Source organism: Xenopus laevis, chromosome 3L (assembly GCF_017654675.1).
Source record: "Xenopus laevis strain J_2021 chromosome 3L, Xenopus_laevis_v10.1, whole genome shotgun sequence".
NCBI lineage: Eukaryota > Metazoa > Chordata > Amphibia > Anura > Pipidae > Xenopus > Xenopus laevis.
Window position 1 is genome coordinate 142,442,196 of NC_054375.1, and position 23,018 is coordinate 142,465,213.

The 23,018-nt window shown below is 39.4% G+C and overlaps 1 protein-coding gene across 3 annotated transcripts in view; it reads left to right on the plus strand.

Moving 5' to 3' along the window:
• Positions 1-13,806, plus strand: part of pnpla7.L (patatin like phospholipase domain containing 7 L homeolog) — a 40,810-nt gene extending 27,004 nt beyond the window's left edge. For all 3 annotated transcript variants that reach the window (XM_041587130.1, XM_041587131.1, XM_041587132.1), the window contains 16 exons: positions 126-201; positions 275-385; positions 468-531; positions 695-863; positions 1,021-1,203; positions 2,169-2,287; positions 2,788-2,944; positions 3,680-3,796; positions 4,863-4,932; positions 5,000-5,116; positions 6,347-6,495; positions 7,740-7,892; positions 7,972-8,088; positions 8,865-8,958; positions 11,092-11,150; positions 12,686-13,806. In XM_041587130.1, the coding sequence (XP_041443064.1) occupies positions 126-201; positions 275-385; positions 468-531; positions 695-863; positions 1,021-1,203; positions 2,169-2,287; positions 2,788-2,944; positions 3,680-3,796; positions 4,863-4,932; positions 5,000-5,116; positions 6,347-6,495; positions 7,740-7,892; positions 7,972-8,088; positions 8,865-8,958; positions 11,092-11,150; positions 12,686-12,775 (1,845 nt within the window). In that variant the 3' untranslated portion in view covers positions 12,776-13,806. The remainder of the gene's footprint in view (positions 1-125; positions 202-274; positions 386-467; positions 532-694; positions 864-1,020; positions 1,204-2,168; positions 2,288-2,787; positions 2,945-3,679; positions 3,797-4,862; positions 4,933-4,999; positions 5,117-6,346; positions 6,496-7,739; positions 7,893-7,971; positions 8,089-8,864; positions 8,959-11,091; positions 11,151-12,685) is intronic.
• Positions 13,807-23,018: the final 9,212 nt, after the last annotated feature.

Consider the following 23,018-nt stretch of genomic DNA (forward strand, 5'->3'; position numbering starts at 1 on the left):
ATTCTCTCGTTATACATTGCTCAGTGATTGCCATTAGAAACCTTCAGACTCTTCACTAAAGAAGATTAGAAGTGGAGTTAAGAAAAGGCACAATAAGATGTCCATATCTATGATTACTCCTGCAGGTTGTGACCAGGCTGATTCATATTTTAAGTCAGAAAGTCTTGGGAAACCTACAGGAACCACAGGGAGACTACACAGGTGAGCAGCTCTTATCATAGGGGCAAAGCTCACTTGGTGTCATCTCTAATGTCCCCCCTCTTTTCTGTCACAGATCCAGGTAATCTTGCCAGTAACCTGTGCACCGTTTGTGTGTTACCCTGCAACAGTAAGGTTCCTCTGACTGCATTTACCCTGGAGCTGAAACATGCCCTCAATGCTGTAGGTAAGTTCTCTGGTAGAGTCAGGATTAATGATATCAATCACGGGAGGTCCATGTCAGTCAGTTATAATAAACCTTTTTTCAGGCCCGACTCTGGTTCTTACTAGTGACATCATCAGAGCGCGACTTGGGGCCCATGCATTGGAAAGGTGTGTAAGGGAGAGACGGGCGTTTGTTTTCCTATGTATATGGCACTAAGTTTGTGGGAAATGCAAGGTTTCCAGTGCTGGAACTATTGTCCATTTATCTCCTGCCCTTCATCTGGAGCTTTGGCTCTGCAAGATAATGGACCCCACTTTTCCTCCTTTACAGCACACATGAATGTCAGCTGTCAACTTGGCTGGCTCAGCAGGAAGATCTTCATCGTATCGTCTTGTACCAGACGGAATCGTTTATCACGTCCTGGACTGTGCGCTGTATCCGCCAGGCAGACTGCATTCTGGTGGTTGGATTAGGTGGAGAAGATCCAGCACTTGGGGAGGTGGAGCCAAAGAAAATTATTTCTCATGTTGTAACATAAATACTGATATTAGTGTACTAATATTATCCAGTCAGTAATCTGGAACCCAATTCTGGAACTGTCATGGGTGTGTTGTTTTTGCTACTTAACCTCTTGATCTGTTTCTTTCTACCTCCAGCTAGAAAGTTTCCTTGAGAACTCTCCTGTTCGGGCTCTAAAACAGCTGGTCCTTTTGCACCACACTGATGGCTCTGCACCCTCTGGCACGGTGGAATGGCTAAACTTGAGGAGCTGGGTTTCGGGACACTTTCATATTCGGGCTCCCAGACGGGTCTTCACAAAGAGGCCTCTACACAAAGTGGTAACTATATCAAGCAATAAACAAGCCTTGAATGCCATACAGTCCATGAAATGGGAACAAATAGAGAGACAGAAGTCATGCTGAGTATCAGTTCGCAAATTAGGCATGGTTTAAGGCTTAAGGTGGCCATAGACATACAATTACGATCTTTCCTGGAAAAGATCTTTACAGGAAAGATTGTTCATTTCAATGCACAGGTGTAGAGCTGAATCAGACAGATATAGAGTTAGAAACAATAGAATTCTACCTGTGGAATAAGAGCAATAAATAATCATTCCAAAAATGGTTAGTTTGATATTGCATAGAAAAACAATGCAAGAATTTGCACCGACCCATTTCAACTTACCTGGGAGCTTATTGATATAGCAGCCATCCAATAGTAGGTGAGAGTCCTGCAGATCACAAAGTGGGGGAAGGTAAGTCGTATAGAAAAAAAAAGAACTTTCCAGGAAAGATTGTTCGTTTAAATATACACGTATAGAGCTGAATCAGACAGATATACAGTTAGAAACAATAGAATTCTACCTGTATCTGACGATTCAGCACTAACAATGGTCGATGTTCGGGAGCCTTCAAAGACTCCTGATCAAAATTTTACGGGACATCTCGATAGACCGAATATCGTGCGGAAACTTGTTTTGCATGATATTATCAGCGCATCTATGGTATCCTTTAAGCTTAACAGAAATCTGACCATTATGGTCTATATCTGTATTTATTTCATATGATTAGGATAATTAGAATTAAATGGTTATTTTTTTGTCATTTTATTGAATGTAGTGTAAGCTAGGACACAACTATGCATTGGGTACCTGTGTAAGTATTTAAATAAATTTAAAAATAAAAATTTTAAATTAATGAAATGTTTCGGACTCCTGAAATGACTCATTCCATATTGTATGCCCTAATGTTTTTCACCTCTTTAATTTTCCTTTGTGCCCCCTTTGTGCTGGTCCATCTGGCAGCATGAGCTGTATACTAGAGTCTTTCAGACAGAAGCTGACCGTCACGGTGACTTTTCTCGCCTCGCCCGTGCATTGACTGGAAACACCATTGCTTTGGTGCTGGGAGGAGGTGGAGCAAGGTAAGGTGGAGCTGAAGCACCCATTGATTCATATAAGAAGGAGGTTCATCTTTGCAATAATCTTTGTTATACAGAATGCTCGGGGCCTGGAGTTTTTCGGATAAGGGATCTTTCTGTAAATTGGATCTTCATACCTTAAGTCTACTAAAAAATCATGTAAACATTAAATAAACCCAATAGGCTGGTTTTGCTTCCAATACAGATTAATTATATTTTAGTTGGGATCAAGTACAAGCTACTGTTTTATTATTACAGAGAAAAAGGAAATCATTATTAAAAATTTGGATTATTTGGATAAAATGGAGTCTATGGGAGACAGCCTTCCTATAATTCGAAGAGTTCTGGATAACAGATTTACAGTTTATGGATCATATACTGTACCTGTACTAACACTGAAAGAAACCCTCTGTTTAAATGCATTTGAATAATATAATCCCATTGCTGTTTCTAACTTCTGCACTTGGATTTTTACTGAGGTCTCTACTGTTATTTCTCTGTAGAGGCTTTGCCCATGTGGGAGTGATAAAGTCATTGGAGGAGGCCGGAATCCCTGTGGATATGATTGGAGGGACTTCCATGGGGGCTGTTGTTGGAGGTGTCTATGCAGAAGAACTGAAAGCAGTCGAGACCAAACAGAGGACAAGTAAATGGGCAAAGGTAAGAAGGCACTTTACTTATTTTCAGACACTGGTTGACATGTTTTTCCCATATCTCTGAGCAACCTTGCTCAGAGATATGTCTACCACGGTTGCTCATGAAGCTACAAGTGGATGCTGTTGGGTGTGTGTATTTTCGTGAATCAGGGGCAAGTTTCCACTGGTATTTTTATAGTGCCGGCTGTGCCTGGAATTAGCGTCTGATTTCCTGGGCGCAGGTCTGAAACACAGATTGACGCAAACTGTTGTGGGAAACAACGTCTATGTCCAGGGTGGTGGTACCTTCAGAGCTCCCCCGCATCTATATCAGGGGTCCCCAACTTTTTTTACCCACGAGCAACATTCAGATGTAAAAAGAGTCTGGGAGCAACATAAGCACGAAAATGTCTCTGGGGTGACAAATAGGGGACGTGATTGGCTAATGGGTAGCCCCTAGCCCCTATGTGGACTGGTAACCTATAAGAGACTCTGTTGGGCAATACATCTGGTTTTTAAACAACGAAAAATTGCCTCCAAACCGGGAAATCAAAAATAAGCACCTGCTTTGAGGCCGCTGAGAGCAACATCCAGGGGGTTGGTGAGCAACATGTTGCTCACGGGCTACTGGTTGGGGACCACTGATCTATACACACACTTGTACATGATTCATCAAAAGAAGCAGGATGCATTGGTGCTTAGCACAACTGTTTGGACCTTTGATAATACTCTCCAACTTAATTCCACCCATTTCTTGTAGATGCTGTCATCTTTACCCAAAACAGCCATGGACCTTACCTATCCTATCGCTTCACTTTTATCAGGCTCCACCTTCAATGGTACACTGCGAAGTCTTTTTGGCGAAAGACAAATTCAGGTACATTTAGATGAAGATTTCTCATAATATATACTAGTCATTCATTTTTCTTAAATATTTATCATATATTTTATTCTTCATTTAATTCACAGTTACTGTTATCCGTGTATGTGTTTTACCCAATCCTAAATTCTAAATTAATATTTATTAAATTATTCTGAATTCTTCTACTTTGTGTCGGATGAAAACGAACAGCAGAGAGAAATGCGTGCTTATATCCTTTGAAAATACCATTACTGCAATGGCTGTAGACATCAATAAAACCAAACACTTTAGCCTTAAAGATAAACCATAGAACTAGAAGTAGATCAGCTTCATAGACTTCTCAAGGTCAGAAACTGACCCGCAGGAGTCTATTCTAGTAGAATGTAGGCAAGAGACTAAAGTCAGACTAAAGACACTGCCAGATCTGTTCGTTTGGTGACCTTGGACTGGGTCAAAACAGGACTGTTCAGTGGGGCCTACAGAGACCAGTTGGATGAAGAACCCATCAATGTGGCAATGCACTACTTGTCCAACAGGGTTTTAAAACCTGCATGATTGATATCTGTGTGATTTTTGGCCAGATATTGTTTGGGCAGGCCTGTTGGTTGACCCCACGCGTGGGCCTTGTTCTTTAGGAACCGAACCTACAGCATTTATAGGGCTGTGTATGGCCATCTTTAGCTTCCCAGTCTTAGGAAAACTCATACTTAAATTTGTTTTGTTTTTTTATCAGACTGCAAATTATATAAATATATAAATTTTTAGTAAATAACAAGTGATGTTGTAGGGATGTGTTTAATTTTTGTATTGTGTCTGTGAAGGTGCAGAGGTTATGATTTCATGGAGTTGGATGCAGTCAAAAAGGCTTCTCCATCTGTATGCGGTATATTGTATGTGCCGTTGTGATGGTGAAATACATCTGTATGTGGTGTCTTGTGGTTTGTATGTGATGTCATGGGAATGGATGGATGATATCTAAAATCTGTGCCATATGATTGAGATGGATGAGTTAAGATTGTTTAAATTTTTTTTAGTACTATGGAATTTATTCATAGTTTCTCATTCTTCTCATCACCACTAGGACTTGTGGCTGCCATATTTCTGCATCAGTACTGACATCAGCGCTTCTGCAATGCGTATTCACAGAGAGGGTAAGAGTGTTCTCCTATCCCTATAAAGACAACACTGTAGCTGGTTGTGACCAATGTCCTTCTACAGGGTGTTTATGGCGTTATGTCCGTGCCAGTGCTTCGTATACGCCTTACCTTCCCCCACTTTGTGATCCGCGGGACTCTCACCTACTATTGGATGGCTGCTATGTCAATAACCTCCCAGGTGGGTTAAAATGGCTCTGTGCAAATACTTGCATTGTTTTTCCCTGTGCTATATCAAATTAATCATTTTTAGAAGTAATTATTTATTGCTCTTATTCCTCTGGTCTCCAAATCAGGAGAACAGTCAGACGGTGCAGTAGGTTTATCTATAGAGGACTGGGAACCTTAAAACTGCACTTATGACAAATATAGAATCCAGTATCTGGAAACCCGTTAACCAATGAGAACCCATAGACGCAATTCTATCCAAATAATCCAAATTTTAAAAATGATTTCCCTTTTCTCTGTAATAATAAAACAGTACTTGATCCCAACTAAGATATAATTAATCCTTATTGAAAGCAAAACCAGCCTATGAGGTTTATTTAATATTTACATGATTTTCTAGTAGATTTAAGGTATGAAGATCCAAAGAACGTTAAGATCCTTTATCTGGAAAACCCCAGGCCCAGAGCATTCTGGATAATAGGTCCCATACCTGTACTAAACTTGAAGTTAGGTTTGGGGTTTCTTTCATATGTTTAGATTTTACAGAGAGGATCATATGGGTTTATAATTTCTCCCAATCTACTAAATCCCCTTTTCCTACATCTGTCTTTCACTCTTCCTATTTCTATTGGTCTTTTAATCATCTTGGAAAATCACAAACGTAGGGGCAGATTTATCAAGGGTCGAATTTCGAAGTGAAAAAAACTTCGAATTTCGACCATCGAATAGGAAAGTCCGACATTCGAAGTCGGAGGATTTTTAAGATCGTACGATCGTACTTCGATTGTACTTTGAATGGTACGATTGAAGTTTTTTAAAGAGACAGTACTTCGATTTTCAATTCGAATCAAAGTTGAAGTCAATTTGGCCTATTCAATGGTCGAAGTACCCAAAAATTACTTTGAAATTCGAAGTTTTCTAATTCGAAAATTCACTTCGACCCTTAGTAAATGGGCCCGTAGCATTAGGCCTACTTGAAAGTAGATAGAGTTTATGTTAGGTCAGCAGTGGACATGTTTGTGTGTAATGATTGTACCCATTGTAAAATGGGATGCTTTTAAATGATCTCTTTTTTGCATCTGGATTGTGGGAAGCCTTGAATTTGACTTGTCATCAAACCCCTATGTCTGGTTTTCTTATACTTATTTATTTGTCTGTGCCATCAATCTTCAACACTGAAGTTGTTCTCTTGTACCCTATCTCTGATTCATTATTTCTTCCCCCTATTTTGCTTCAACCTTAGCCGACGTGGCTCATTCGCTGGGAGCCCGTACTGTTCTTGCAGTGGACGTTGGCCAGCAGGACAAATGGGACACATGGAATTATGGGGACTCTCTGTCTGGGTGGTGGTTACTATGGAAACGTATCAACCCATGGGCGGAAAAAGTCAAGGTAGCATTTATAATCCAATTTCTAGTTGATGTACATCTTTTTTTTAACATTAAAAAAATAACCTAATAACATCCTATAAGGCAACTGTTTGCGGAAGATACAGTCTAAGTTCCCTATCACATTAGCACTTAAAGGAGAGCTCAACCCCCCACTAATAAAACCCCCTATCCAGTACCCTACATAGTGCCCCCTCCCTGCACTCCCCCGCATAGGTAATAACACCTGTAAGTGTTCCAAAACTTTTACTCACCTATAGGTGCAGAGTAAGAGCAGTGGAGCTCGTGGGTGCCATCTTCCGGCTCTTCAGATTTCTCTGGGAAGGTATTGGCGCATGCACAGTTGGAGCAGTCTTCTGAATCATAGCAACTGTGCATGCGCCAAAAGTGATGGAAATTGCCGAAGGGAAGGACGAGTACCCGTAGAATACCTAAGAGCTGAAAGATGGTGCCCATGAGCTCTGCTGCGCTTACTCTGCACCTATAGGTGAGTAAAGGATTAGTTGCACTTAAAGATGTTATCACCTATGCGGGGGGAGAGCAGCGAGGGGGCACTATGTAGGGTAAGGGGTAGGGGTTTTTTATTTGTGGGGGGTTTGAGTTCTCCTTTAATTCAAGTGTATCTACAGTAAAACCTCAATTTTCTCAGATTTTCTCCTGATTTTAAGTTTTCCCAAATGTTCTGGCCGTTCATGTTCTAATGCAGGGATCCCCAACCTTTTGAACCTTCGAGCAACATTCAGAAGTAAAAAGAGTTGGGGAGCAACACTAGCATGTTCTTGGGGTTCCAAATAAGGGCTGCGATTGGCCATTTAATAGACTGTATATGGATTGTCAACCTACATTGAGGCTCTGTTTGGCAGTACACCTGGTTTTTATACAACCAAAACTTGTAAACCAAAACTTATTCAAAAATAAGCACCAGCTTTGAGGCCACTCGGAGCAACATCCAAGGGGTTGGTGAGTAACATGTTGTTCATAAGCCACTGGTTGGGGATCACTGTTCTAATGCATTTCAGTGGGAGCATTTCTTGGATTTTAAGTCAGTTTTCCCGCAAATTAGTTAAAAACCCTGATTTTACATACCCCTCATTTTACGGATCTGCAGATTTGATGTTTTTTTTCTTCCAGGCGCTTTGAAAACTTAAAAAATCAGTGTTTGACTGTAGTTATAATACATGCATAGTTTCTAGTATCCTAGAGTTGCCTCAAGGCATTGTTTAGTTGAATATGTTGGTCTTTGCACAGGTCCCAGACATGGCAGAGCTGCAGTCTAGATTATCCTATGTATCGGGGGTCAATCAGCTACAACTCGTCAAGCATAGCGGATACTGCGAATACCTGAGCCCCCCTGTCCAGCGCTTCAGCACAACGGACTTCCACCGATTTCAAGAAATATATGTAAGCTACTAAAGTCGAACGTGCCGCCATGTTTTAGTTTGGGCCGGATTGTGATAGGGGAATTTTGTACTTCTTACAGGATGTGGGCTACGACTATGGGAAACTTATATTCACTGAATGGTACCGTGGGGATGTTGTTGAAAAGATGCTGCAGGACCGAAGTTCTCTTGAATTTTATCAACAACAGGAAGGGGTTGTAAGTCTAATATCATCAAAACACTTACTCTTACCAAAGTATATGTTATCAAATACGTGCAAAGGCTACATCCATACAGTAATGACTTGATACTGATAAACTCTCTTGCTCAGCTTGTCTTGACGTATCAGTTGCAGGGATATAAATAAAACATACACACACACACTGATCAATATTAAATGAGAATAATATATTGTAAGAAAATCAATAAATCACCGATTGAACACAACACAACGTCTAGCTTTCCTTGGCAGACTTTTGGGGGACCCTGGGCCAAATACAGTGAACTCTCAAAGCCAGATCAATCGGGCAAGGTTCCGATTCCCTCTTATATTGATATAATAACAAAGTAATAGATCATTACAGGTTTTTGCTTTAATTCTCCACATCGACATTTAGTATAATAATGGCTGCACGCCCAGAACTGTGACCATGAGAAAGAAAACAATGTTTGGATGCCTAAAATTATAACCATGTGAATGAGATATGAGCTTTCTTCTTGATAAACATGTTTATTAGTTTTTTTAGTTAATTACCTGCTGTTCCCTTGTCCCCAACTAATGTTAATTTACCCATATTAATTACCTCAACTCCGGTTGTTTCCTTGACTCCAACTAATGTCATTACATCCATGTTGTAATTGAGGAGCAATATTGGATACACTTGAGCACACTCACATTCATACATGGCCTGCCAGGTCCCATTTGTATCACATAAACACACAAGTGCTTAGCAGCTAAAGGCACACACTCGCTTTACTGTCTCCTATTCTCTAGACCAGTGGGGTCCCTGGATTTACTGACCTTGCAGAAATTGTGTCCTGCATCGAGCCTGTGACCAGCAGACATCTGTTCCCAGAGAAGCAAGAGGGTAAGTGGGAAAAAATGGCAAATGAAACTTTATGGGGTGGCAAATTAAAGGAGAAGGAAAGGCTAAAATGAAGTAAGTTTTATCAGAAAGGACTATATAAATATACCAGTAAACCCTCAAAGCAATGCTGCTCATAGTCCTCTGTCAAAAGAAACACAGCATTTGTTTCCTTTTATTGTGTACTCATGGGCTTCTGTATCAGACTTCCTGTTTTCAGCATAAACCTCCAGGACAGGGCTTGAGCATGCTCAGTTTGATCCTCTCTCCCAACTCCCCTCCCTGCTGTAATCTGAGCCCAGAGCTATGAGTGAGCAGGGAAACTTAGGCAGGAAGTGATGTCACACACCAAGAAAATATGGCAGCTGCTATCCTAAACAAACAGAGAGCTTCTAGAGCTGATTACTCAGGTATGGTAAAGCATTCTACAGAATAAATAGTGTTATAGCTTGCACTATTGTGGCTAATCTATTGGCAACAAACTGCTTTGCTATCTTTCCGTCTCCTTTAAATGTGTGGGGAAGAGTAAAAGCCGATTGACATCCATAGACCCCCTCCAAAAGCCTCATCTTCCTTCCCAAACTGAACCACAGCAGGGTTGGCAAACATAATCTTGCTCCACTTCTAACAAGCACAGTTGAAGTTGATGGATTTGTCTTCAGCTCCCTGATGGAGCTATTTATGAGGGGGGGGGGGCTTTGGAAGGGGCACAGGGTTATGTTAAACATACTAAGCACCATTTCCTTTAAAGGAGGACGAACCCCCCTCCTAAAGAAATGCCTATCTACTAGCCCCATTGGCCCCTCTCCCCTTTTTCTCCCCACATAGCCCACTACTTAAAGGGGATGCTCACCTTCAAATGAACTTTTAGTATGATGTAGAGAGATATTTTGAAACAATTTGCAATTGGTTTTCATTTTTTATTATTTGTAGTTTTTGTGTTATTTAGCTCTTTATTCAGCAGCTCTCCAGTTTGTAATTACAGCGATCCAGTTGCTAGGATCCAAATGACCCTAGCAACCATGCACTGATTTGTATAAGTGGCTTGAATATTAACAGGAGAGTGCCTGAATAGAAAGATGAGTAATAAAAAGTATTAATATCTATACATTTGTAGCCTTACAGGGCATTTGTTTTTTTTTGATGGAGTCAGGGACCCCTATTTGAAAGCTGGAAAGAGTCACAAGAAGAAGGCAAATAATTCAAAATCTATAAAAAATAAATAATGAAGACCAATTAAAGTTGTTTAGAATTAGCCATTCTATAACATACTTAAAGTTAACTTAAAGGTGGACCACCCTTTAAAAAATGTGTCGCAGAAAATCGCCGAGACCTCTCCATGCAGAATAGCGCAGCACAATCTTTGGTATCTTCGGATACGTTCACTAAAGAACTGCCGACACAACTTTTTATCGTTGGAAAGCTCTGTAGACACCCAAAGGGGAGAAGAGGATCAGAAGTTACAGATGATTTTGCCTGTGAGCTTCGCTGCGCTACTCTGCATGGAAAGGTATGTGCGACTTTGTGCAACACTTTTTTAAGTAGTGGGCTATGCGGGGAGGATGCGGGGAGGGGGCTAATGGGGGCTATTAGATAGAGACTCTCATAGGGGGGTTTATGTCTCCTTTAAAAAATGAACTGGCCCAGAGTACTTGGTGTTGGTGCATATGCTGTGCGGCTTCCAGAAATGACTATATTGCACTATAGTGCTCAAGTCACTGCAAAGGAAAAGAATGAAGAAGTTTACATTAAAGGATAAATAAAGCTTAAAAATAAGTGAATGTAAAATTGATGAGGGGCTATTCTAACCACTTTTGCAATTTACATTCATTCATTATTTATTTATTTTTAATTCCAAGATATTCAAGGATACATGTATTGTTAACATAATTGAATTTTGTTACATCAGCGCCACCTGCTGGTCATTTTCCAACTATTCTGACCACCAAGTAGTCAAGGAAGTTGTCAGGAGGAAGAAAGAGGCTGCTCTGATGTTCTTCTGCTTAGGAAAGATTTGAGAAAGGTTTCTAATTTTTCTCCTAACCAGAAAAACATCAGAGCAGCCTCTTTCTATAGTTCTATCAAAGAATATTAATCTTTGATAATCTCTTAGTTGATTTATTTTTTCTTTTCTAGATGAAGTCACATTAGCAGAAGACAAGAAAGTTTCTGTAGAAAGGAATGCCTGTGAAACAGTAAGTGTGACTCTCTACTACGTGTCATACTCGGTACCATTAGATAATGTTTTGGATCATTGTCCCGCGAAAGGGTGAAAAACACAAGTGGTTGATTCTTGTATATCACAGGTGTTTACCATTGTTTTGCTTTGTATAAACATACTTCAACCAGAACCTGATGTATCTCATCAAAAGCCTCCAGAATAAGAGAAAATGTCACTATACTCCTTTATAGGAGAATTAAACCCTAAAAATGTATATGGTTTAAAATGGCATATGTCATATACTGAACTTATTGCACGAGGCTAAAGTTTCAGCTTGTCAATAGCAGCAATGATCCAGGACTTCAAACTTGTCACAGGGGGTCACCATCTTGGAAAGTGTCTGTGACACTCACATGCTCAGTGGGCTCTGATTGGCTGTTGAGAAGCTAAGCTTAGGGCTCGTCACTAATTATCCAGCAGAAAATGAGCTTCCCCTGTAATATAAGCTGATGCTACAGGTTTGCTGATTATTAAATTCTGATGCTAATTGTACTGGTGTCTGTGCTGCCATGTAGTAATTATCTGTATTAATTACTAATCAGCCTTATATAGTGACATTTCTATTCTATGTGTACTGTATATTGTGAGTGGGTCCCTAAGCTCAGTAAGTGACAGCAGCACAGAGCATGTGCAGTGAATCAGCAGAAAAGAAGATGGGGAGCTACTGGGGCATCTTTGGAGACACAGATCTTTACTGCTAAAGGGCTGTGGTTGCCTTGGGCTGGTACAGAAGCACAAATCATCATGTACAACATTTCTAGCTACTTCTTTAGGCTTTAGTTCTCCTTTAAAATGTTAAGTATGTTATAGAATGGCTTATTCTAAGCAGCTTTTCAATTGGTTTTAATTTTTTATAGTTTTTGAATTATTTGCCTTCTTAGTCTGACTCTTTCCATCTTTCAAATGGGGGTCACTAAAAATAAATTATCTTTAAGTCAACAATTATTGCTACTTGTTATTACTGATCTTTCTATCCAGGCCTCTCCTATTCATATTCCTGTCTCTTTTTCAAATCAATGTATGGTTACTAGGGTAATTTGGACCCTAGCAACTGGATTGCTGAAATTGCAAACTGGAGAGCTGCTGAATAAAAGGCTAAATAACTCAAAAAAACGCAAATAATAAAAAATGAAAACCAATTGCAAATTGTCTCAGAATATCATTTACTACATCATACTTAAAGTTATTTTAAAGGTGAACAACCCCTGGGGAGTGCCTAACATATTCGTACCCTCCAGTGTAGCCATTCCTTGTTATCCATATAGACAGTAGTTGAGGTGGACTAAAACCCAAACACTTCAACTGAAATCATAGTAGATTTCCTCAGTTCCTCACGGTTTCTCACTAAATATAATGGACACACCACCGTTATAATTCCCCAGGTTATATAGATATACAGACATCTAGCTGACATCAAGGAATAAGTCAAAGTAGCTCAAAATCAAGGGAAACATTACAACAAAGTTGACTAAAGTTGGTTATTTCATGTCAATATTTCTTTACCATCAGGATGAAGAAAAGACTTTGCGGTTGCAAAATACCAGGGGCTTGGCCAAACATACTGAACAGAATTATTTGACTAAGCAAAGGGTGCATTAACCACAGATCTCCAAGACTTAGCTTCTCTGGACCTCTGCAGAACATGGCTGCATAGAGGCCTACAAACACAAACTGCTTCTGCATTTTTCTTTTGCTCTCAGGATTTTCTCTACATCATGACAACGGGTCTTGTCCACCCACTGACTGACAGCATTGACTTTCCTTCACTGACCCACAGCATTGCCTTTCCTTCACTAATCAACAGCATTGACTTTCCTTCACTGACCCACAGCGTTGACTTTCCTTCACTGACCCACAGCATTGCCTTTCCTTCACTGACCCACAGCATTGCCGTTCCTTCACTGACCCACAGCATTGCATTTCCTTCACTGACCCACAGCATTGCCTTTCCTTCACTGACCCACAGCATTGCCTTTCCTTCACTGACCCACAGCATTGCCGTTCCTTCACTTACCCACAGCATTGCATTTCCTTCACTGACCCACAGCATTGCCTTTCCTTCACTGACCCACAGCATTGACTTTCCTTCACTGACACACAGCATTGATTTTCCTTCACTGACCCACAGCATTGCCTTTCCTTCACTGACCCACAACATTGCCTTTCCTTCACTGACACAGCATTGACTTTCCTTCACTGACCCCACAGCATTAACTTTCTTTCAGACTGGAAATTAGAGAGTGATACTGTTAATTCAGGAGACCTTGGTTGACAACTGTACTGTGTGACCAAGCTCAGAAAGACTGAGGTTCTCCAAACAATTTCCAGGACTCTGCTTGTTATCTTCTGTTCACATTCAGAAACAGTTATTCCATTCTTGTCTGTAGATTGTTTAAAGACTTTTACTCAAAAACAAGCATTTCACCATTAGGCCAAGGGATTCTTCTAAGACTTGGGTTCATCTTTAGGGCCCAGACTATCGTTTTGTCCTCTTCTTTACCTTTGTATCATTTTGCTTTGTTTGGTGCCCTTTAACAATGGTCTCTGCTTTTATTCCCCCCATTTTTTTCTGCTTTTCCTTCCCCTATTAAAGCGGTTGTTCACCTTTGAGTTAACTTTTAGTATAATGTAGAGAGTTATATTCTGAGATTTTGCAACTGGTTTTCATTTTTTATTATTTGCGTTTTTTGAGTTTGAGTTGAGCTTTTTTTTCAGCAGCTCTCCAGTTTGCATTTAGCCTAGCAAACATGGGCCCACTTTCCAAACTATTATTCCTCCTCTCCTCACTGAACCTCTTTATTCTCCTAGTCTTTTATATCTGCTTATTATCAAGCATTGTTTCCCATAAAGGAAATAGGGAATGACCATGAAATAGGCTAAACCATACCTCCAACTGTCCCGTTTTTCACAGGACAGTTCCGATTTTGCAAGTTCAACCCGCAGTCTTGGATTGTTACTGAAATGTCCTGACAACTTAATTGGCTTTTGGCAGAGAGTCCAGAATGGGTGCACTGAGATGCTTTTGTAACAATTTAAGATAAGCAAAGAAACAAGTGTAACAATTAAAGACAAGCAGGTCTCTTGGGGGAACTGTGATGTGCAGCCGAAAGGACAATTTACCTTCATTAGCAAACCTGTAATAACACATAAAAACCACAGGTATGACTAAATGGTTAGAAACAAGAGGCACACTGACACCTGGGCCTGATACTGAACTTAAAGGTGAACCACCCCTTTAATTGTTTCTTACTATTTATCTTTTGTTTCTGGTTTCCCTTTCCACATCTTTTCTTTTTGAACCCTATCTCTTTTCCTGCTCTTCGTTTTTCTCTCTCTCTTCTTTATTGTTTCTGCTCATCCCTCTGTACTATTCCTTTGTTCTTCTACCTTCTTTCTTCCTGAGCACCTTCTCCATTGTGCTGACTAGGATTAAACCGTGTCCATAGGTAATTCTAAATTGGCTTAGCCATCTGGCACATCGGGAGTTGGGCTGGGTCTATCAACATGGTTCTCTAATGTTCGATCTTGGGAAGACAGGCTCAAATTATCAGTGGGAAAAAATTGATTGCACAATAGGGAACGCAACAAAAAAAAGCAATGACGGGGGATGGCTGCTGCTCACAAAAGGTACATTTCGTCCACTGGTTGGAAAGTCCCATTTTCAGCTGATATTGTAACAGGATATAAGTACAATGGGCCCATGAAGGCTACTGTTATGCTGTTCACCAATTATGATTATGCCAATCACTTTGCATAGGCTTATACTTTTAATATATCTTTGTAATGCTTGTAGTACATTATCAGCTCATTTTTATCTTTCTCTCCACCACCCGTTATACTTTTCTCTCTTCCTTTTTTATCTGGACCACTCGTACCTTAGCTGGTTTGAATACTTTTTTTTAAAATATATCTTTTCAAGTAGGAACATCTTCAAGTTTCAAGGCTTTCATCCCTTGGGTGATAAGAAATGCTGAAAACGGACACATCTTTATTTATACAAAGAACCATGGATACTGACCTATATATAGTTTAGATCAAGTTATGCTAGAAACCTCTAGTGACCAAGCAGAGGTATAACACAATACTCAAAAAAATGTCTAAATGCATGCTCTTTGATAAAAATTACTTTAATTGCATCATATTAATGTATCAAAACACATGGAGCCTAACGCGTTTCATGCTTACCTAGCACTTACTAGGTAAGCATGAAACGCGTTAGGCTCCTTGTGGGCTTGGTTTGATATTTTAATATGATGCAATAAAAATAATTTTTATCAAAGAGCATGCATATAGAATTTTTTTTAGTATTACATCTTTATTTATGTTGTACTGGGTTATATATAGATTGATCATTTCTTCATACATGTCTTCCAATTTTGGTTGTAACTATCAGTATTTTATTCAAAGCTATACATTTTGATCCACTGTGGTTCTTTACAGAGTAAATACAAACAATAAAAACAGCTGTGTTTTGAAGCAGATACCAACATTATTTCTATTACAGAGTATTAAGAAGCAAGGGGGTGAGGACCCTACTCGCTAGAGCGGGGTCCCCAACCTTTTTTTACCCATGAGCCACCTTCAATTGTAAAATGATTTGGGGAGCAAAATGAGCATGAAAAAGGTTCCCAGGTGGTTTATATAAGGGCTGTGACTGATTATTGGTAGCCCCTATGTGGACCGGCAGCTTACAGGAGGCTCTGCCTGGCAGTATTACAAAAATAAGCATCCAAGGGGTTGGTGAGTAACATGTTGCTCACAAGCCACTGGGGATCACTGCACTAGAGCTTACAGAGTGGAAGCAAAGTGAAACATACTGTGTAAGGGACTTCCAAGTTTGGACAAAGAGGTGAGTTTTAAGCAAATGCTTGAATGCCTTGAGGTCTGGTGAATCTCTGATGGGGAGTGATTGAGTTTTAGAGAATGGGTGCAGTATGAGAAAAATCCTGGATGTATGGGAAGCAGAATGAGGGCAGATTGGGGAAGAAGGCTGTGAAAAGAACAACGGTTCCATCAGGATGTGCACTTGGTGGTTAGTGATTGAGGTGCATCATTGCTGAGGGCTTTGTAAGTCTATACACATTTTCAGTTAATTCCTTATATAATGAGTATTGTGCAAGTACTGTCAGCAGGACCGCCATCAGAAATCACAGGGCCCCGTATGACAAAATCTCCTGGGCCCCCTGAGCTGTGCCCACTGCAAGCCCCACCTACATGTCCGCCCCCCATCGAATGCGAATTTCTCTTGGGTCAAAATGTTCTCCTTGCATTTCCATATAGGTGTGCTTAGCACTGCTCAGCCCTCCCTTCCATTCCAAATAAACTGCTGCTTTACCTATTGAGGGAAGGGAACCCTGGAGCTACCATCATTTCTTGACCAGGTGGCCGCTGCAGGGTTCCCTTTGCACCTAAAGTACCAGACACAGACATCAATTGCATGCCAAACACTGTAAATGGCGCCAACCTGGTCTGACTTGATGCAACGGTGTCAAGAGTAGTTCAGTGGCATCAGGTGCCTTGCGATCGCAATGACACAAATTCTAGGAAAAAATACTTAATTGTGGGAACATGGCAATTGAACATTGCTCACTGCACTTACAGAGTCTTGTCCTATAAATCTATCTTAGCAAATATCACAGGAGGCTCTACAACTTTCAAATGTGCTGTCTAACCATAGAAGTCAAATTGTTTGGAGGGTGAGCAAATGACCAAACACTTCATGGAGCTGGGAGTGCTTCACTACTGTGAGCATTAGCTTCAGGAGGTAATCAGAAGAATTTAATGGCAGCCAACTGATTGGGAAGAGGAACCCTTAAGATCTAGCCATCTGTCTTACGTGGTTTACTTTTTCAGTGCAATCACTGATGCCCATCCATCCAGCGTTCAGCATAAATTCATTGTTACTTGAATGGGCATGGCACCCAGAAGGTAAGCACATTGAGACACATAGGGCTAGCACTTTTGAGTTCTACCAATGAAGGTAACAGGAATAACTATGAATATAGCCTGAACTGCTATACACAGTCATTGTATAGTCATGCTAAAATAGTAAAATATAGGGCTGGGGAATATGCATATGATCACACTGTTTTTGTGTGATGGGTTCATAATAATAATAAACAAGAACTGCTGTAAAAGATGGATAAATGTTATGTACAGAAATGATGCAAAACTCTTCATGAGCGAGTATGATTTTTCTCACAGATGGCAGGATACTTCCGACTGATGCATGGTTCGTCATTAAAGGCAGCTTTGTGGAACAGCTGAGCGCAGTTTTGGTTGCCACCTTTATTATTGGGTTCTCCTTCATACCAGAATCTTACAAAGAAAAGAAAACAAAGTGTCACGTTCTGTATCCCAAAACAAACAGCAAGGTTCTGGTCACAGCTCACGATGCCTATAACAGCCGCCTTTCACTTTGGGAGGAGCCCTTCGCTTCTTGGATGCCGCCAGGTGTCGGGCTATTTAAACATATATTTGATAAAAATCATATAAAAGAATTTAAGGCTCCTTATAAGTAATAAACAGGAGGAGTCTTAAATAATATATGCCCAACTCTGAATTCGATATCGAGCCTTCCCAATCAATTGGTACAAAGGGTGAAAAATCAGGACAACTATTTAACAAAATAATTAATTTATTTATATATAATAATAACAAATAAAATTATCACTTCTTACAAAATCCACCAAATACTTCTTGATACAAACAAGATAAAATTTACCAACAGATATTAATTGATAAGACCAAAATCATCAATATGGCAAGCATCCACAAGACAATATACACTCTTATTAATAATAAGGTATTGGAATCAAAGGAGGAATATGTGACTGATCTGGTCTGTTTAAGGAATTCTACCCTCAATCTTTTATTTTCCCATTAAGTCATTAGCTTGGACATCATAATATACTGTATTAATAAAAAGGAAAATAAACCCAAATTAAACAGATTATTCCCAGTTTGCAATGCTGGGAAAGTCGATGTTTAGGGTATACTAAACAATATATAGGAATAACAAATATCCAAGCAGATAACTTAAATGGCATTGAATATAACTGAAATTTATATTTACCGGTTGTAAGTTCTCACTGGCCTGTGATGTCACCCTGATCTCTTCTTGGAGCTTTAAGACATCTGATCCTTTTCTTTAATTTGGCTTATAGTTTAAAAGTCTGTTTTTCTCTTTCCAGTCCTCTTTTCCAGTTCTTAGTTCCTCTCCTGTTCTTAGTCTTTTCCCTCTTTAGTTTCTTTTTAGTTCTCCTCCATTTTTAGTATCCCAGTGTCTCCTAATTTATCCCTCCTTTCTGTCTAAAACTCAACCCCTGGGATTAATCAACTAACCAATTGGAATTGAAGGGTAGTCTCCAAAAGTTAAACTATCACCATCAAATCTAAATATTTTGTAAAATGTCAATCATTGACCCCTGGGCGTGATGTCCTACACTACCTGTAGATGGCACTATTGCCTCAAACATCGTGACCTAAAAATATCTATATAATACATAATAGCCTTTGACCTCCTTAGTCTGGTGTTAAACATTACTGTTGACATTGTCTGAGACTGGAACAATACTTTATGATTCCTTAATACTTTTGGTACATATAATATACTTGTGAAAACACTAGCCATTCAAAATTGGTCTTTGATTAATTATTACCCTAACACACATATAGGCTCTATTCTTTAAGATGTTCTCATCTTATACTCAAACATACACCAAGGATTCTACAACCTTTGAAATTTGCTTAAGTCTAAAGCTGTGAAACACCTGGGTCAACTAACTTATCCTTTTAGAAAATTTTCATGGATCTTCACCACCCAACATTAATTTGTATACTTATTCTTCATTACTACATGCATAATATATAAATCATGTATACATAAAATAGGAGGTTATATTATATAAAACAGAAACAATTATGTGTTATTATTGAACCTAAACACTCTTATTAATAATTCATTTATTTGAAAATCCGACACAGGTCTGGGAAGGCAAGGAAATGGGAACGTGTGTCAGGAGGAATAGGGAAAGAGTAAGCGTAGTCGTGGAACAGGCCGGAATCAATAAGCAAACAGACAGCTCAGTACAGAATCAGGATCCAGAAGAATAGTCAGTAATCAGGCAAGGTCAATTCAGGCAGTGAATCAGCAAAATTCAAGGACAGGCAAGGGTCAGAAAGGGTAAATCAGATCACAGATGACACCCAGGAACCATCTCAGAATAGACCTACGTTGGGCAATGAGTCAGTGTAGAGCAGGGGGTTATATAGCCAGACTAATGGCTTACACTGATCACCTGTGGGCAGATTAGCAACAGGTGAAACAAGCCAGACCCACTTTCAAATACAAGGAAATCAATAGCAGTGAAGAAGGACCATAGCTGTCTGCTCATATGGAGATAGATATAGAGCAAACAGCAGGTCACTCATTCAACTCCAAGCAGGAAGGTGCATTAAGTTTGGCAACTTAATGCAATTCTGTCTCAGGAAAACAAGATTTTTTACAGAATGTATCAGTCAATAGAGCTCCTCTAGCAGAATCCTGCATTGAAATTTCTTTATATTTAATTTTGAAAATCTGACATGGGACTAGACATGTTTAATTTTCCCAGGTGCCCTCAGTCATGTAATACGCAAGGAAATCTCAATATGCATGCTCTTTAGTTAAAAATATTTTTATTGTGTCATATTAAAATATCAAAACAACCCCACATGGAGCCTAACGCGTTTCATGCTTACCTAGCACTTAGTCATAGGCAATCCCAAACGGGACACATGTCTCCAAGCATTTATATACAATTTCAAATAAACCCTTCCATTGTTAAAACTGATCACAATTAGACACAACTATTGTTGTATAAGTATACAATTAGAGCATTCCCAATTAGCCCGTTCAGTTAGAAACACTTTGTCTCTCAGATGATACATATTCCATGTTTCGGGGTGGAAATTAAAAAAGATATACATACAAAGTCAAAACAGTATAAATATCTATGAAATATAATCATACAAAAGAAGTCACATCAAAAGTAAAGTTAAAACCTAATGGTAACCGCGTCTGTAAGTAAAAAATCCAGTATACTTCTCTCTTACGTAGTCTGGGTACAATGTCTCCTCCCCTTATTCCTGTCTTAACATGTTCAATCCCTTGTACAGAAAAATATTTAAGATTGCTATTATTACATTCCATAAAGTGTCTAGTGTTAGTTTTATTACTGCACTTGGTGTTATTTATATGATTAATGTGTTCCCTAATTCGCTCCTTAAGGGACCTTGTAGTGCACCCCACATATTTCTTATTACATTTGCTGCAGATGATCAGATATATTATTCCTATACTGTTACAATTAACAAATTGTTTGATACTATATATTTTGTTTGTGACTGTAGATCTCAATTCTTGAGAAATTTTAAGATATTTACACGGAATTTAAAGACTTTCTCCTTTTGGCAATAAAATATCTATTGGGACATAATTATTTCCTATTTGATGCACAAATTTACCTGCCGCAATGTGGAACAGAAATGGGAGCGAAGTTTGCCAACCTTTAAATGGGTTGGTGGGTGGAAACCTACTTTGTTGCAGGTTGGAGAAAGTATCAATATATATTCAATACATAGATGATCTGTTATGTATCTGGGCAGGTAATAGGCAAGCATTTAATCAGTTTGTGCAAACAATCAATACTAATGATTTCAATTTATGATAATTTCTCGGAAACAGGGATTGAATTTCTAGATGGGAGATTATTCTCCAAGGAGAACAGAGTCAACCCCACAATATATCGGAAACCATGCAGCGGTAATACTCATGCCATCCGAGGAGTCTACTGTCTACAACTGGAGTATACCAGTTGGTCAGTTCCTAAGGTTGAGGAGGAACTGCGCAACGTTTGGAGAATTTAGGACTCTAAAGGATGACACGAGTAACCGATTTAGGGAGAGAGGATATGAGAGAAATAATATTAAGAGAACTTACTGTAAAGCAGCAAATACGGATAGGGACTCACTGCTGGTCTCAAAAAAGAAGGAACACAACACACAATATAATAATAAGCTACTCTTTATTACGAGATATAGCAGACAATATAAAAGAATTGTCAATGTGGTCAAGAAATTCTTACCAATTCTATATACAGATATTCATTTTTTGAATCTTAAAGGCTGTTACAAATGTGGGAGTAGCCGCTGTGTAACGTGTAAATATCTTAACATTTCTTAGGAATTTAGAGCTACAGTCACAAATAAAATATATAGTATCAAACAATTTGTTAATTGTAACCTTAAAGGAGTAATATATCTCATCACCTGCAGCAAATGCAAGAAGCAATATGTGGGGTGTAGTGATGTGCGGGCCAGCCCGATGGACCCACGACCCCGCACTCCTCTTCGCGGGTGGTGCGCTGGTGTTTGTTGCGCTCTTCTACTGCTCTCCCCACCCGCCAGCTTCAAATGCAGGTTTTCAACTTTTCTCCGGCCTGCTCGTCCACCCCTTTTGTGACAACATCAGAGGGGCTTCACGGGTTTATAACAGAAACCCGGATGTCGGACGTGGGCGGGCTAAGGGAGGGCGGGAGAGTGTCGGGAAAAACCTGACCTGCACATCACTAGTGGGGTGCACTACAAGGTGCCTTAAGGAGCAAATTAAGGAACACATTAATCAGATCAATAATACCAAGTATAGTAATAAAACTAACACTAGACACTTTATGGAATGTAATAATATCAATACTAAATATTTTTCTGTACAAGGGATTGAACATGTTGAGACAGGAATAAGAGGAGGAGACATTCTAACGAGACTACGTCAGAGAGAAGTATACTGGATTTTTTACTTACATTTGATGTGACATGTTTTATATGATTATATTTGATAGATATTTATATTGGGAATGCTTTAATTAGCTACTCTACTCTAATTATGATTGGTTTTAACACGGGAAGGGTTTACTTGAAATTGTATATAAATGCTTGGAGACATGTGTCCCGTTTGGGATTGCCTATGACTAAATGCTAGGTAAGCATGAAACGCGTTCGGCTCCATGCGAGGTTTTGATATTTTAATATGACATCATTTGATATTATGTTATGCCTCTGATCGGTCACTAGAGGTCTCCAGCAAGCCATAATTTGTTATGATTATATATAGCTCTGTAGCCAAGGTTTTCTGTATGTTTTTGATTTTTTAACCCTCACTCATTTTGCGACTCCTCCATGTTCCATTGAGTAGGAGAAATAATAGCTTCTCTGAAAGCAGTTCCATTGTGAAGTGCTGGCTCTTTTTGAAAGCACACGACCAGGCACAACGCACTGAGAGTAATTAATTACTTGCAATGCAAACAGTGTAATTTAGTAATAAAAACGATACCATAAAAATTATGAAAGAGCCACTGTTACTAATCAGGGGGATTGACACATGGCAGCTCACTGGTCATCATGAGAAGAGGAACTGTTTATATCTAGTCATCTATCTTACAACAGTTACTTTTCAGGCACATTCTAAAGTTTTCCACCCATCCAACCTCCCAAGGCTGGAACAGGCTTCTGTTTTTGCACTTGCTGAGGACGCAGTTTTGTGGATCAGCCTGTGATGCATTTTTTGCTCCCCATTTCAGCCTCTAATTCATATTTTAATTTTTAACAGCAGCATATTGTTGTTTGTATTTATAACCACAGTAATACTACTTTGAACTCCTGCATAACTAATTGGTTTTCATACTGGATGTGCTCAATAATAATGGCCGACCGTGCATGCAGTATGAGCAGTCAAATGCTCTGTCACTGAATAATGTCTGGTCTTGATGAAATGAGAGTGGCATTTGGAAAAATGACAGTTAGT